The sequence below is a fragment of the Pteronotus mesoamericanus genome, unplaced genomic scaffold (assembly GCF_021234165.1).
Source record: "Pteronotus mesoamericanus isolate MK-2021 breed Mesoamerican mustached bat unplaced genomic scaffold, CSHL_Meso_final contig_94, whole genome shotgun sequence".
Lineage (NCBI taxonomy): Eukaryota > Metazoa > Chordata > Mammalia > Chiroptera > Mormoopidae > Pteronotus > Pteronotus mesoamericanus.
Window position 1 is genome coordinate 50,419,387 of NW_026555285.1, and position 14,090 is coordinate 50,433,476.

General features: G+C 40.1%; 1 protein-coding gene across 3 annotated transcripts in view; it reads left to right on the forward strand.

Annotated features, from left to right (window-relative positions):
• NBEA (neurobeachin) overlaps positions 1 to 14,090 on the forward strand; it is a 482,091-nt gene that overhangs the window by 50,301 nt on the left and 417,700 nt on the right. For all 3 annotated transcript variants that reach the window (XM_054586547.1, XM_054586549.1, XM_054586548.1), the window contains exons 7-10: positions 2,054 to 2,173; positions 4,057 to 4,203; positions 7,560 to 7,757; positions 8,342 to 8,475. In XM_054586547.1, coding sequence (XP_054442522.1) covers positions 2,054 to 2,173; positions 4,057 to 4,203; positions 7,560 to 7,757; positions 8,342 to 8,475 — 599 coding nt within the window. The remainder of the gene's footprint in view (positions 1 to 2,053; positions 2,174 to 4,056; positions 4,204 to 7,559; positions 7,758 to 8,341; positions 8,476 to 14,090) is intronic.

Below are 14,090 nucleotides of genomic sequence, written 5' to 3' on the forward strand. Positions count from 1 at the left end.
TCAATGAACGAATAACTCCGAGGAGAAAATAATGTCAATTTTAGCAGACAAATTTTTTAGCATGATGAAAAGTAGTTAAAAAATAAATAGAAATTTAATTAATAGTAATCTGACTTAGGGGTGCCAAATATATATTAGGAGCTGTTCTTCATAGTTTTGATACATTGTCCATTATGTATAATATTTACAATCATTCCAAAAAATAGGCATTATTATACCCCCTTTATTACAGATGGAAATAAGTTCAAAGGGACTAAATAATTTCCCAGAAGTCATAGGTCTCATAACCTGGGAACTTAATTTATGTCCATATGAATTTTAAGTTCATCCTGCCCAGGACACTAAATTATCTGGTCATAGTAGCAAGAATTCAATACATATTTGTTGACCGACAGTTTTTTTACATTAGGTATATCAGTAAATATAATAATACAGCTAACAGTATTTATCCTAAAAATATCTTTCAGTAGCAGAAAATTTTTTGTATTTATAGACATTATATCTGGTTTATTTAGAAATTTTAAACCAGTCATTAAAATTTTTTGTATTTATAGACATTATATCTGGTTTATTTAGAAATTTTAAGCCAGTCATTAAAATTTTCACTAAAAAATGTAAAGATTGTATCTCTTGTGTTGCATTCTGGTTGAAAAATTCCAAACTCAATGAAGGCAGTGTAGATAAAATTTGGTTCTTATATGTAAACGTCTATGAGATTTTTCTTAAATTTATTTGATGCTCAGTTTTTAATGGTATCTGTTTGATAAATTTGTAATATTTAGAAACATGGTCTGTTAAATGAGTAACTCTAAGGACTCAGTTTGCAAAAAATTACTGTTAAAGATTACCTAGAGTGAAACAACTTACAAAAAAGACACGTAAAGGAGTTAAATGGTTTGACCTGACATTTTTTTTTTGTAGCTGAAAAACAATGTTAAGTATTCCATTTAACTGTTTTCTGTGGGTTAGTTGTTCAGTTTTTATATTCCAAATCAAAATAACTAAAGTTGAATTTTGTTCTAAGTATGTAGGACACCTTGACTTAACGTATTTTAGTGGTTGAGAATTCCTATTAAAGCTCTATACTTTGCAAATATATGAGAAATAATTGGTGCTTTTAAGTAATCCAGAGAATAAGGTCTGTATTTTATATATATATATATATTTTTTTAGGAAAACTACTCTAATTTCCCCCGTCCCCTTAACCACTGAAGGTATATTTGCTCAAGTATCTATAACTCATTTGTATTTTTCCATATATTAGAAAATATTTTTGTGTTTTTTGCTTTAGACTCTTCAATTTAAAAAGACCAAAGTTTGGATCCATAAATTATTACAGAATTTAAACTATCCCATGTCTGAATAAGCACCAAAAATGCTTTTTGTTGACCTTAGTAACCATAAAATAAGAAGTCTATGTAAATTTATTTTTTGTTCTTAATGGGTATTGACACATTAAGTTTTGAATATGTAATTATTCCTGTATTTAATAATTCTAAATTGTGTGTTTCAGTTCTATCTAAATCTTGCTGTAATGTGACAATGTTCCTTTGATACATCTCTCTTGACCATGCTGTCCAAAGTAGAATCTAGGTGGTTCTCTTTCATCGACACTCTCCTCTTTTCCCTGTAAGCATCATGATTTGTAATTCCTTATTTGTTTACTTGCCTAAGGTATGTCTGTTTCCTTATACCATGAATTCCAGAAGAGCTGGAACTGTGGTGGTTTTTGTTAGATCTGGGTACTTGCAATAGATGTTATTAAGTGAATGAACACAAATGCTGCATTTCTACAGTTTTTGGATCTCGCTTTAATGAAAAGGTACCAAGACTGAAGAGGTTCTAGCTGTGTCTCAGTCACGGTTTACTCTTTATGAACCGCATCTGCCATCTGGCAAAGGGGGGATGGGAGGAGGGCAGTGAAGTGGTGGAGGCTGACGGTCACTTCCTCCGAGCACGTTCTGCAGTGTATTGTGGACGGTAGGATTGCTTTCTATATAATAAAAACTGAACATTACCTGTTGACATGTTTAATTTTTTTTTCCCATTTAAGTGGTACATGATCAGCATTGTCCACATTTACAATCGATGGCGGAACAGTGAAATTCGGTGTTACGTTAACGGACAGCTGGTATCCTATGGTGATATGGCTTGGCATGTTAACACGAACGATGTAAGTTTTATTTAAAGATTTGTGTTTTAATGTATCTAAGCATATGATATAGCACTGTTTACAACATGAATAATAAAATAGTTTGTTAGAAACCTAACAGTTGTACTTTGAAAATTTTTTCTATTAATTGAATGTTTGAGTCTTGAATTTAATATAATTGCTACCAGACCTGATTAGTGGTACAAAAAAGGAAAATTCCTGGACTAATTTATTAGAGTCAAAAACATCTAGGCAGTATTGTATTCTTTCCAGAATCTCAGGCATTAAAAATTGTGTCTTTTACCTTATTTGGATCTGAAAGGAAGAAAGACCTTAAACAGAACGAATAAATACTGGGTTGGCCAAAAAGGTTGTATGTTTTTTCCATAAAATAAAAGACACACTTTTCATTTTTACCAATACCTTTATTGATTTGGATATTTTGAGTATGTTGGCTGTCTCCTGTGTGGTAGAACGATGATTGTTCTCAATGAAATGTCTCGATTTGATCGCTGTCAACTTCTACCCGACCGTGGAGCATCATCCAGGGAGAAATCTCCAGCACAAAATTTTGCAAACCACTTTTGACATGTTAGATCAGTTGCAGCACCTTCTCCATACACTGCACAAATCTTTAAGTTTCAGTTGTGTTTTTACCTTTCTTGAAATAATGAAGCATAATATGCCAAAAATGTTGTATATTTTCTTCCATCTTCATTATTAAAATGGCTACACAAAAATTCATCAGTTTTGATGAGTTTTTTTCAAATGCATGCTGATATGACAGCTATCACAATACCATCTAACAAAATTGTTTTGAATAAAGTTAAAGACAACTAAGAGCTACTAGAGCCATTTTATGAAAAAAATCAAATGAACTTTTTGGCCACCCCAATAGAACACATAGTCATTACTATTAGATAAACGGTGACAAATGCTATAGATAAAAATTAAGTGGGAATAGGTTTAAGAAGTGTCAGTGTAGGGAAGGGAGGAGCCAGATGGTACAGAAACGATGTTATCAGAGTTGAAGGAACAAATGTGGATATTTGGGGAGTTTAGGCCCCTTATGCCTTGGTCCTCCCAGCAATCACCACACTGTTGTCCATGTCCATTATGAAGCCAGTTCTTAAGTTCTTACCCTTCTAACAGGGATGGAGGATGAATGAGGGGTTTCTGTCTTCCTGCCTCGCTCACACGTGTGGAATAAGCTGTGAGGGTGGGGGAAGGAAGCAGCGACAGTAGCTTTCCCTGGTCTGGGGTGGGGGGCCCAGCAGTCAGTGGAGTTTGGAGTAGCAGCGGGAAGGGCCTCGGCAGGTGTGGCGTCCTAGGTGCCCGGCTCTCCAGACCAAGAGCCCTGTGCCACCTGCGGCAGGCCTCGGACGTGGGGCCTCCTGTGTGGACTCTGCTGGGTGCCGCGTCCCCGTGAGCGCCGGAGGTGGCTTCCCCTGTGTGCAGAGACAGAGGAACAAATCAGTGGTGGAGAGACGAGGCTGCACTTAGAAAATTGTGCCTTGTGTATTTATGGTTACAGTTGGACTAGTTATTCTCTGAATCAGATGAATCTCTCTGTATATGATAATTATAATTCACTGGAGTTTGAAACTTAGTTTTACTGTTATCAGTAAATAACTGTAAGCCCTTTTGCCTTTACCTATAAAATTTGTAAAGTGGTTGAGTGATTATTGACTAAATGGTTATCGTTTAGCTTGCCCATATGTATAAAACATTTAACTGATTTGTTTTTCCAAAAAATCTTTGGCTGGTTTTTATTACTTAAATACTCCATGAAGTCTTAATTGATGCTTTCCTCTGTGATTATTATGATAGTGAAGGAAGGCATCCTTAAATATTTTGTCATTACAAAATAATACATTTTATTTTTTGTGACTTTTTCAACATAGAGCTACGACAAGTGCTTTCTTGGATCTTCCGAAACTGCCGATGCAAACAGGGTCTTCTGCGGCCAGCTCGGCGCCGTGTATGTGTTCAGCGAAGCCCTCAACCCTGCCCAGATATTCGCGGTTCACCAGCTCGGGCCTGGCTACAAGGTGGGAGGAGCCGTCGTGAGACAGATTCTCTGGAAAGTTTTATATAAGTTCTGTGTGAACAGTGATATAATATAAAGTGATAGTCCTCAATGTGGTGTAGAATTCTTTTCTCTTTTTTGGAACTCAACTCTAATTAATGTTTATTTTGTTTCAAAGCCTTTTTTTTTTTTTTAACATTTAGCTTTCATGAACTATTTTTATTTAATGTTTTCTAATATTGAAGCCATGGCTTTTCTTGATATGATTTCGAAGTATTAAATTTTATAAAACCATAATGCTTAATGTGGTATTTGAAATCTCAAACTCTGAAATACATAAAATAATGAACAAGTGAAATGACCTTTTTTTTCCAAATTTGAGGTAGTGTGGAATAAAGATTTAGAAGGAAAATGGTATAAAATATTACACGTGCCCAGAATTACTGTTTTAGCCTCTGCTTCTGCTTGTCCTTTTCAATAGGCAAGACAGTGGGTACAGAGTGAGAATCCTAATTTTGCAAAACCAATTATTTAATACGATTTATCATATGCTTCCTGTTTTTTAATTTTTAAAATGAGGACTTATTTAGGTGAGGTATTGCATTCATATATATGAATTATTTTTTAATGTGCAGAACACCTGGCTAGGGAAATACGTAAGAATTTTATTAAAATCACACTGGGAATAGTGAAATCCTCAACTGTTTGGAGTTGAAAGAGAATTATACGGTGCATGCGAAAGTGTTTATAATTCTGAAGAAATACGTCACTCATGGAAGAGCTGGGTTTTTTTAAGCTAATGTTTAGATAATTAGTGTGAACTAACATTAAAAATCCTTTGTCTCCATATTTTTGCTTTAGTATTTGTTTATATTTTTATGTTCCATGTTGGACATATAAGTGACAGTTGGAGTTTACGCTCTGAAAATACATTGCTGTTTCAGTGATTAGAACAGGCACAAGCTGAATGACAGTAATGCCGTCCTTTGTATGTCGGGGCGGTAGTACCCGCCACCATCCCTGCCGCATCGCGCCCTCTGCTGCGCTGCCCCTAGAAGTGTGTGTGCGCTCGCGGAGGTGCTCGTGTGTCCAGCGGCCCCTCGGCCCGGCGTGAGCCCGAGACCCGCCGCCGGCGGGCGGGGCCCGGCGGGGCCCGGCCCGCGCCTCTCCCGCCCGAAACATCCGTGAAGCTAGAAGATCGAGCGAGCAGCCCTGGCCGGCGCGGCTCCGTGGGCTGGGCAGCGCCCTGCAAAGCGGAAGGTCGCGGGCTGATGCCCGGCCCGGCGCAGGCCTGGGCTGCCGGCCGGCCCCCGGCCGCGGCTCGTGTGAAGGGCAGCGACTGGCGTTGCGCTCCCACGTCCTCGCCCGGCGCTGTCTCTCCCGCCCGCCCCCTCTCTAAGGAAAAAGACCCGACCAGGCAACTGCAGAGGCCGAGCCTGGAGCGCAGCGTGGTGCCTGTGTGTTTTCCCAGCTCGTAAAGGCCAGCAGTACGGTCACTATCAGGAAAGATCTGCAGAAAGTTTTGAAATTAAAGTTTTTTTCCTAGAAATTGGGAGAGTGAAGGGAAGGAGGAAGGGAGCGCAGCAGGTCCGGCCGTGGTGGCGGGACTGGCAGGAAGGCGGCGGTGGCGCGCGCTCTGCGCTCGGTCCCCGGGGGAGGGGGCGCCCGGGCCTGTGGGGGGCGCAGAGGAGCAGGGTTGTGGCGGTCGTGCGGCTGTGTGGGGCGTGGCGGTGAGCGGGGCTTGTTCAAATCCGAATGAGGCTTAAATTACCCTTGTCACACAGGATTTGTTATTGTTGTGATTATCACCTCTTCTTTAGTGTGTGAGGGGCTGAAATAGAATATTTTAAAGCGGAACATGTATTTATTGTAGTAAACTCAATTGTTAACCTCTAGCATGGGAAGTGTGTGAATCAGTGAGTTAAAAAAGATTAAAGTTTGAAATTTTGAGGGGCGAGAACGTTGTGCATTTTAGGGGAGGGGAGAACGAAACGTCCGGTGCGAAGAGCGGCCATCTTGTTAGCTCGTGCGCAGTAAGGAACTGCGGCAGCTGGCGGACGGTTCGGAGCGCCCGCGGAGCCGCAGGCGCACACGCTTGGGCCGCCCACACTGCCCTCGCCTGGCGGGGCGCGGGCCTGCAGGCAGCGCTTTGCGGCCCGTTCGAGCTGGGAAGGCGCGCTGGCTGCTGGCCCGCGGGGAGGGTACTGTTTGCCTTGGGCCTGGCGTGCTTGGTCTGCATGGCGTGTTAGAATGTTTGGGTGAATTCACAGACTAAGTGACTTTATATAAAAACTCAGGCGTTACGCTTCTCTTGAAAATCTGGGAGAACAGGCAACATGGGAGAGTGACTGACGCGAGCGGAGGCGTAGGGCCAGCCTCGGGCAGGACGCGTGCGCCCGGGGTGAAGAAAGTCCCTGCCCCCTTCACCCGCGCTTCTGCCTGCCTGCTCCCTGTCGCGGCTTGAGTTTGGAACATTTGGTTTGGTCTCCTTACAACATCAGAGTGAGGAACCTGGAGCTGTTTCAGTTAGGCTGTTTTTGAGTCGTAAATACGGGTCAGGAGATGGTCAGCAGCGGAGTCGGGCTTACGATCCAGCGCACCGCACGGTCACCCGTTGACACTGGCCCTGCGACCGGAGGCCTGGCTGCCGTCCTGGCCCTGTCCCTCGGGCGCTTCGGGCCTCGGGCTCTGGGTCTGCATCGGCGCCGTTGAAGGTAGTGATGCTGATGGCGTGTGAGTGTTGCCAGGGCTAAACGTCCTGTCCTTGCGAGGTTCGCGTCGGCGGGCAGATCCTAGCCATTTCTGGCCATGCCGTTCTCGTTACAGCTGGTCTATTTTTATTCTTTTATTTAAAATGGTAACATGCTTAATGAACTTCTTGTTTTGGGTTAACATGGCTGTCGTGATGCTTTTGTGGAGTAGCATTGGTATTCAGTATGTTGATGTACTTTTTATAGTAGAGAATTACTTTTGCATAAAAACATTTCTCATAGTGTTAGTTTTTTATTTTGCCAGGCACTGTGTTTGGGTGTGTGTAGTTTTGAAAGTATTAAAAAGAAAATTTATGTTAAGGAGTATTAAAGTAAAATTTGTTTTACATTTCATATCATCTAACCTTACATTTTTTTCCTAATAAAATCATTGTATAAACACTCAAAAGTAATAAAAATGAGAAAATAAAGCTCTGTGTGTTTATTAGCATAATACAATTTAACTCTCATAGAACCGAGTGAGAATAACTAAATACTGTAATACCACCAATTAATGCCTGGGAGGGTTACAACAAGTTTTTATCTTAAATGCATCTCTTCTTTAAAAATTCAGAGTTGTAGTGTGTTACCTTTAAAGTGAGAGTCTAACTTAATTTTACTTTTCCAGAGCACCTTCAAGTTTAAATCTGAGAGTGATATTCATTTGGCCGAGCATCATAAGCAGGTTCTGTACGACGGAAAACTTGCCAGTAGCATTGCGTTCACGTACAACGCCAAGGCCACGGACGCGCAGCTCTGCCTGGAGTCCTCGCCCAAGGAGAACGCGTCCATTTTTGTGCACTCCCCGCACGCCCTCATGCTCCAGGTGGGGGCCCTCCCTTACGGTCCATGTTCCTGTCCTCATTCACAGCACCTGTCCTTCGCACATGCAACATTGCTCATCTCCAAATCTGCAGCTGCTTGTTTTTCTTCATTGTTTTCTAGTTCTCTGAATGACTTCTTTGCCTTCTCTCATTTTTTGGGTACTATGCTTTACCTGGGACTCTTTTCTGTAGTGGGATATCTGTCATTTCTGATACATGTTCTATAGCGTTTGAAATAAAAGCAGTTAATTAGCTGGACAGGTAGCTGGTAGTATAAAAATATGCTTTGGTTTAAGAACAGTAATATATGTCTCACTAACATAAAATTACTTGAGTATCTTTAAGCCCATTAATAGTATTTCTTCCTATAAAATATTTCTTGATTTATAGCTTATATTTTCAGTGTAAAAATCTCTTAAGATTTCAAATTTTTATTTTACATGTATATCAAAAACTATAATTGTAGATTTTTAAAATGTCTAACTACTGTTATTTGATTTCTTTACAAAGTTATATAGAACAGGAAATAGTGATGATAATATTATGTTTCAGAAATGTAATGAACATTTTTGTTTTTTAAATATAGGATGTGAAAGCTATAGTAACACATTCAATTCATAGTGCAATTCATTCAATTGGAGGGATTCAAGTTCTTTTCCCACTTTTTGCCCAACTGGACAATCGGCAGCTCAATGACAGTCAAGTAGAAACAACTGTCTGGTAAGTTTTCTTTGAATGTGTAATTTCTTACAGTTTTTACATACTTTGATCACACCTGGTACACTTGGTGTTGTATAAATGTATTATAATTTTGGGCTTTTATTTTTGAAGTTGTAATAGAAGTTACTTTTGGGGAAAGGTAGATACATATTTATATAATATAAAAATAACCTGACGTTGGGATTCTTAGAACCATAAAGGAGTGACTGCCTTCATAATAAATAAAAAATTCTTAACAGATGTAGCACGTGATTAGAATGTGCAGTAGAAGAAAAATGTTAGTCCCAGCCTTGTCCTGTGCAAATGCTCGTGGTTTGGATTGTCCATGAAATTCTGTCAGGTTAAATAAAATTAGTAGGGTAAAGTTTATTCTGAAGAGTAAAATTTAATAATAGTTATATAATTTGAATCTTAAATACTGGTATTATTTTTGTAATGCTATTATCATAAGACTAGCACAGCATTAATTGATACTCACTTTTCTTTGTATATAGTTCATGTTTGAGAGCCCGAATCTAACCAGTAGCGTATCCATGTCTGTAAAAAAATTAAATTTCTTCTAATTAGGTTGATTTCAATTTTTGTAGCTTACCTCTTTTTTGTTAAAGATCTCATACTTCTAATTCTCATTTAATCTTATATCTTAGAATCATATATGTAAGAAGTTAAATGTGAATTTTAACAGCTACTTTGTGTACATTGCTATAGTTAGAGAATTGAAAGGAAAAGTTTGATAGGTGATCATTGATTTTTACCTCAAAGTCAATATAGGAATGCTTCATTAGTATGTACACATATGCATGAAATCTTTCACGTTTGAATTGATGAAAAAACTAGTGAGTGAAGCAAAGGTGGGAATATGTTAAGTACATTGAAATGTAACATGATTTTCTTATGTTTATTTAAATTAGCTATTAACAAATTTCTATTTTATGATTCCTATTAATATTGTCCCTGGGTTGGGGCTGTCCTTATGCAAAGTGAGCATGTGGCTATAAGTGTGACTTGCACATTGACACAGTTCCGTTCCCGCCCGTGGGTGGCGCTCTCTTTCAGGTCAGTGTGGCAGGAAGCTGCTCTGTTAGGGTGGAGTGGGATCCTGAGTCAGGCCCCGCTGTGATGAGATCTTAAGTGATTTCACAGGGAGGCAGGTCAGCCTGTTGGAGAAACAAAGACTTTAAATTCCAGTCCTGGATTTAAACTAAAAGTATTGTGTCTTTATCATCTGAACGACCCAGTACACGTCGTGATCAGTAATTAACAACCTAGTAAGTGCTGTGAAAAGAAGCTGGAGGTGAAGCAGCCAGTAGAAAACTCCATGTGTGATTTAAATATTCCTTATGCATTAATCTTAGGTCCATAATTACTTTAATCTGAAATGGAATATTTTGCTTTGAGAAAGAAAAATTAGAAAGATGATGCAGTTTGAAATGTTATAACTAAAATCATCCACAATAATTTATATCTGTATGAGTAGCTATTATAAACTCTTAGTGCTAAAATTATATTTAACAGGTTATCTGGTCCATTCATCCAAAGCACATGGTTATTTTTCATTGCCTGTCTTAAAACTCATTTTAGTGTTTATATTATATTTTGGTATTTAAATTGTATCTATTTTATCATGGAAATAAAAGACAGTGTAACAGTTCAGCATTCGGATTTTCATTTTGATTTGTTTGAGTTCTTTTATACCATTCATTTTAATTTTTCTCTGTGATAAGAAACTTCAGCTTTTTCAGTGATACGTGTGTTCTTAGTTGATGGCCAATAGAGAACATGGAAAAAGAAAGGTACCCCTCTCCCCTGTAATGGTAACACATGCCCATCCCAGGCCACCCTGGGACTCAGTTATGGGCCGTTTTGAATTCTTATTTACTACTTTCGTAGTAATTGCGTCAAAGCCCTGGCTGGCTGAGGTTCACTTCTTTGTGGACAGTTGTGTGTATCAGTAGTACAATCTTCGGTCGTCTAGAGTTTTGGAGGCGAGCATTATAGATAAATGTGTGCATCAGTGATATGGTCTTTTGGTTTTTAAATGTTAAAGGCAGTCTATTGAATGGAATTTCCCCCTCTTTCTGTAGGACACAGATTCCTTGCTGTAGGACAGGGCGTGGACTGGTGGGGCATCCTGCTTTCTGGGGGTGTCATAAATTCATTTCACTGACTACATCCTCACAGAGGCCACATCTCCTTAGTTTTAGTCAGCGTGGAATTGCAGTCGAGGGAGGAGAGTCTGTTTCAAGTTTTCACATCTTCCAGAGAAAATTCAATATACTCTTTTTGAAAATCTGTTTGCCTAAGAAATCCATACCAAAATTACAACATTACCTAATTTTTAATTATTTTTTGGAGAACTTGAGCTAAGCTCTAAAATAATAAGTTAATTCTTTGCCTTCCGGATTTCAAGCAAAAGCATGTTAGGCTCCACGTTTGTTCTTCCACTCCGTGATCTCATCTTACGAAGTTTTCTACTCCTGATGAAAGACGTCACCCATGTCGGCACTGCAGTGCCATTGCTATAAGCGGTGATGAGTTTCCCCTTGGATAGGGGTCTCAGTGTTAAAATACTTTATTGAAAGAATAATCTTATTTTCTGGAACCTTTAAAAGCAGGCTTTGTGTAAGAGTTTTTGTGGCTTGTCTTGTCATGCAGGCTATGTGCTATGCTGTTCTGTATGTGCCAGACTTGAGGTCAGATCCCAAGTGGACTGTGTATCAGTAAGGTGACTCTGAGTGGATTATTCCCTGTTTTGTGCTTCAGTTTCCACCATTATTAAATGGAGGTAATAATAGCTCACCGGGTGTTTGGGATTCAGTGGGATAGAATCCGTGGCTCGCTACCCTCCACACTCAGTACCTGCAGATTTCGTTCTCCTGATGACAGTGAGTTAGGAGATCTGCGAGGTTCTCACGGAAACTGCAGCGTCCCACGATACTGAAATACTAGACACCACGTATCTGAAGAGTTGGTTGTTATAGTAGGGGCCGTATTTATATTTGAACGTCTTTCTACCAATGATGTTATTGACATTTGAGAATGACTTAATTTGTGTAGGATTTTTATTCTGAATTTTAGTCGTAGTGATGAAAACTGATTTTGAACTATCCTATCCCATTTTCTAGGTAGAGTGGCCTAAGATTCAGGAATTTGTTAGTTCAAGTTTGACCAATGTCAAACAAACAGCATGAAGTCACATAAAGCTTTGACCAATTTAGGATGGTTTTTTAAAGCTGGTTTTTTAGATTTTGTATAGCTATCCCCTTATTCTAAATTTCTAAGAATAACATTTTCTATAGCCTTTTCTTCTATAACATTTAGTTTCCCTTAATCATGGCATGGAAAATTAACCAACAAAGGAGTAGATAAATACTATTGAACTCGTTTAACAAGCATGTGGCAACACGAACAGTATTTTTGCTGTGATTCGTTTTTGAATGAGTAAACGAGGCCGTTGTGCAGTTACTGTCGTGGTTTGATCCTGTCATCGTGGCCCCGGAGCCGCCGGGGTGCCCCGGGTGACGCGAGCCGCCGGGGCTGTGGGCGCCCGGTGGCCCGGGCCCGCCCCTGCTGCGCTGGCGGCCGCACTCGGGCCGGGGGCGCTGAGGGCAGGGACTGCGCGCTGCCCCCACTGGACCGTTAATGAAGCTTGGTGGCCGAAGGCGTGCGCACGTGACTGAGCAAGCGCCCCAGGAAGCGGAACTCTAATCTTGAAGTAGTCGTGGGTTTTGTGTTTTGTGTGTAGCAGTGACTCAATAAATTAGAAATTTCATTTTCCTTTGACTTGGATGATCACTTGCATTGAATGTAAATGACATATTCTTCTCAACTTGGCCCACCCCCTCCTTTTTGAGAACGTATATTATTCTAGGGGTGATACAAACCAGAATAAATGTTCCTCATGCGACCTGAGAAGAATTTGCTTTGAAAAACCGTGTTCCTGGCACAAGGCTTACGTAGGCTTTATAGTCTGTTCAACAATGAAAAACACAAGAAAAGAGCAGTTCCCGTGAGAGACCCGAGGTGCGTGGAGCAGGAGGGTCTGGGCCGTCGGACAGGTAGACTCAGGCTGGCGCGCTGTCCGGCCTGCGTCCAGGGTGCCCGCGGCGCTGCCTTAGCTGGTCCTGTCCCGGCGGCGTGGGAGGGCGGCGGGCAGGGCTGGCGGCGGGTCCCGGGGCCCCCGGCCAGGAAGCCCGACCAGCACCCTTGCCGCCCCGGGGCAGCCCCGAGGGCGGCACTGCCCGCCGTGGGCCCCGTCACTCACGCACGTGCTTGGGTGCAGCCTGGGTGAGCGAAGGGGGCAGCGCCAGGCGTCTCGGTGTCTGGACAGAACAGGCGGTGCCGGAGCTTCCTGTCTCGTCTCGGGGAGCGTTGACAGCTCTTTGATGGGTGCAGTGTTGTGTTACCAGAATTTACTTTCCTGCTGCTTTAACTGATAATTACACACCAAAAATGAATTCTAGTGATAATTTAAATAAATTCTTAGGAGTATAGAAGGGTTTTTCTCCCAAAAGTTTTTTTTTTTTTTATTATGATACAGGTCATTCGATAGCCCAACGGAATACATGATACAGAAAATTCAGAGAATACCATAATCCATTGATCCCAATGATTCTATCATTAAGGAATACCCTTGTAATATGAATATTAATGACTCATTAATTAGTTTAGTCAACTTAAATCAAGATTTTTCTCTAAAACTATCTTGCTAACCAAAGTTATTACAATAATTATCTTGCACTTTATAACCTCAGTAATTAAGCATCCCCCTTAATAATGAGAAGTTTCATTGTAAAGTCCTAATTAGCACTAGTCATATATAAATAAAAAAATTACCTGCAAATTTCCACATTTCGGTGTCTTAACTGCCTAACATGGGTTTCTTTTTATACTTCTGAGGGACGTAATCTTTTGTCTGACCATGTTTCTTGAACTTTTGTTCGAGGAAAAGTGCCCAGTATACGTAAAATGTCACCATTTTATTGTGGGACTTGAGTCCAACTGACATAAGCCAGACGCGACGGTTCCACAGGAGGCAGCAGGAGCCGAGTGAGCGCTTGCTGGGCCGCTGTCTCGCGGCAGCGGTTACGCGTACACAGAGAAGATAATTATTGTGCAGTTTACAAAACTATTAAAGTGTTTTTTAATAGATACCTATCAAATCATATTACTTTTATTTTTAAAATATTTTTCAGAAATTTATGTCTCACTTCTTAACAAGCATATTTGCTAGTTTGCCTTTTTTGTAAAGATTAGTACGTTAGTAATGAAAATATTCTTTGACTGAAACAGGCCCAAAGCGTACACTTAAGTACATGTGATACTACCTACTAGTATGAGAGGAGAAAAATAATAATTTATGAAGTGAGATTTAACCAGAGTAAAAAGGAACTTACTTTGAATTTACTGTGCAAATTAATTTGTAATGAGTAAAAAAATGAAGTACATTAAGTATTCTGCTTGAGACAGGAATTTAAATTGTTCAAATTGTTTTCTCCTTTTTTGTCAGGCAAGACCTTTTTACTCCAAGAAATCTGCACAGAAGATATCTAATAATAAAGTTTATAGTACATTTGTGATTTAAAGTGTTTTTCATAAGTAGTTGCTTTTCTACA